Source organism: Penaeus monodon, chromosome 23 (assembly GCF_015228065.2).
Source record: "Penaeus monodon isolate SGIC_2016 chromosome 23, NSTDA_Pmon_1, whole genome shotgun sequence".
NCBI classification, from domain to species: domain Eukaryota; kingdom Metazoa; phylum Arthropoda; class Malacostraca; order Decapoda; family Penaeidae; genus Penaeus; species Penaeus monodon.
In genome coordinates this window covers 38,256,748-38,257,411 of record NC_051408.1, presented here as the reverse complement: position 1 = coordinate 38,257,411, position 664 = coordinate 38,256,748, and the positions used below count along the sequence as shown (strand labels likewise).

At 37.0% G+C, this 664-nt stretch overlaps 1 protein-coding gene across 1 annotated transcript in view; it reads right to left on the bottom strand.

Annotated features, from left to right (window-relative positions):
• Positions 1-664, bottom strand: part of LOC119587996 (ADP/ATP translocase 3-like) — a 5,192-nt gene that overhangs the window by 2,003 nt on the left and 2,525 nt on the right. The window contains exon 2 of the mRNA XM_037936717.1: positions 76-209. Within this exon, the coding sequence (XP_037792645.1) occupies positions 76-209 (134 nt within the window). The remainder of the gene's footprint in view (positions 1-75; positions 210-664) is intronic.

Here is a 664-nt window from a genome sequence, read left to right as displayed (position 1 = left end):
GTTACCCATACAATTCTTTGTACAAAGCAAATAGACTGGCTTTTGATTCAAATTGTGTAGAGAAACAAAACCCACCTGCTTGTACTTGTCCTTGAAGGCGAAGTTAAGAGCCTGGGTGGGGAAATATCGGATAACGTTGGCAAGGTTACCACGCCAGTAGGCAAGAACACCCTGTTCCTTTGGGATGCGGACAAAGCAATCAACCATGCCTGAGGATAGTAAACAAATGTTAGAGAAATGCTATCTTGTAATCTAAGACAATTTACAAATAGCTTGCAAAAATATATGTACATCTTAGCTCCTGATGTTAAACCATGGTAAAAAAGTTAACATCTGACTTGCTGATAAATTGCTCTTCACCCAATTAATCTTCGCCGCAAAAAAAGTTACTACGAACACAGAAGATGGGTGATAAATAAGAAATTATATAGGTTATTTATTTAATATAAAAGTACTGCCTATTGATGGTCTCACAGCCATATGTCACAAGGTAAACTATGCCTGTAATGCATAGAACAAAAGACCATCTAAAGCATTTCCCTTACAAGTTGAAAAGTTTAGCAGCATGTAATACTTGTAATGCATTTACATAATTTTATATAGAAAGGGGGGGAGAGGGCAGACCATTTGCAAAGACAAACGGATAAAAGTGCCTTGCAAACAA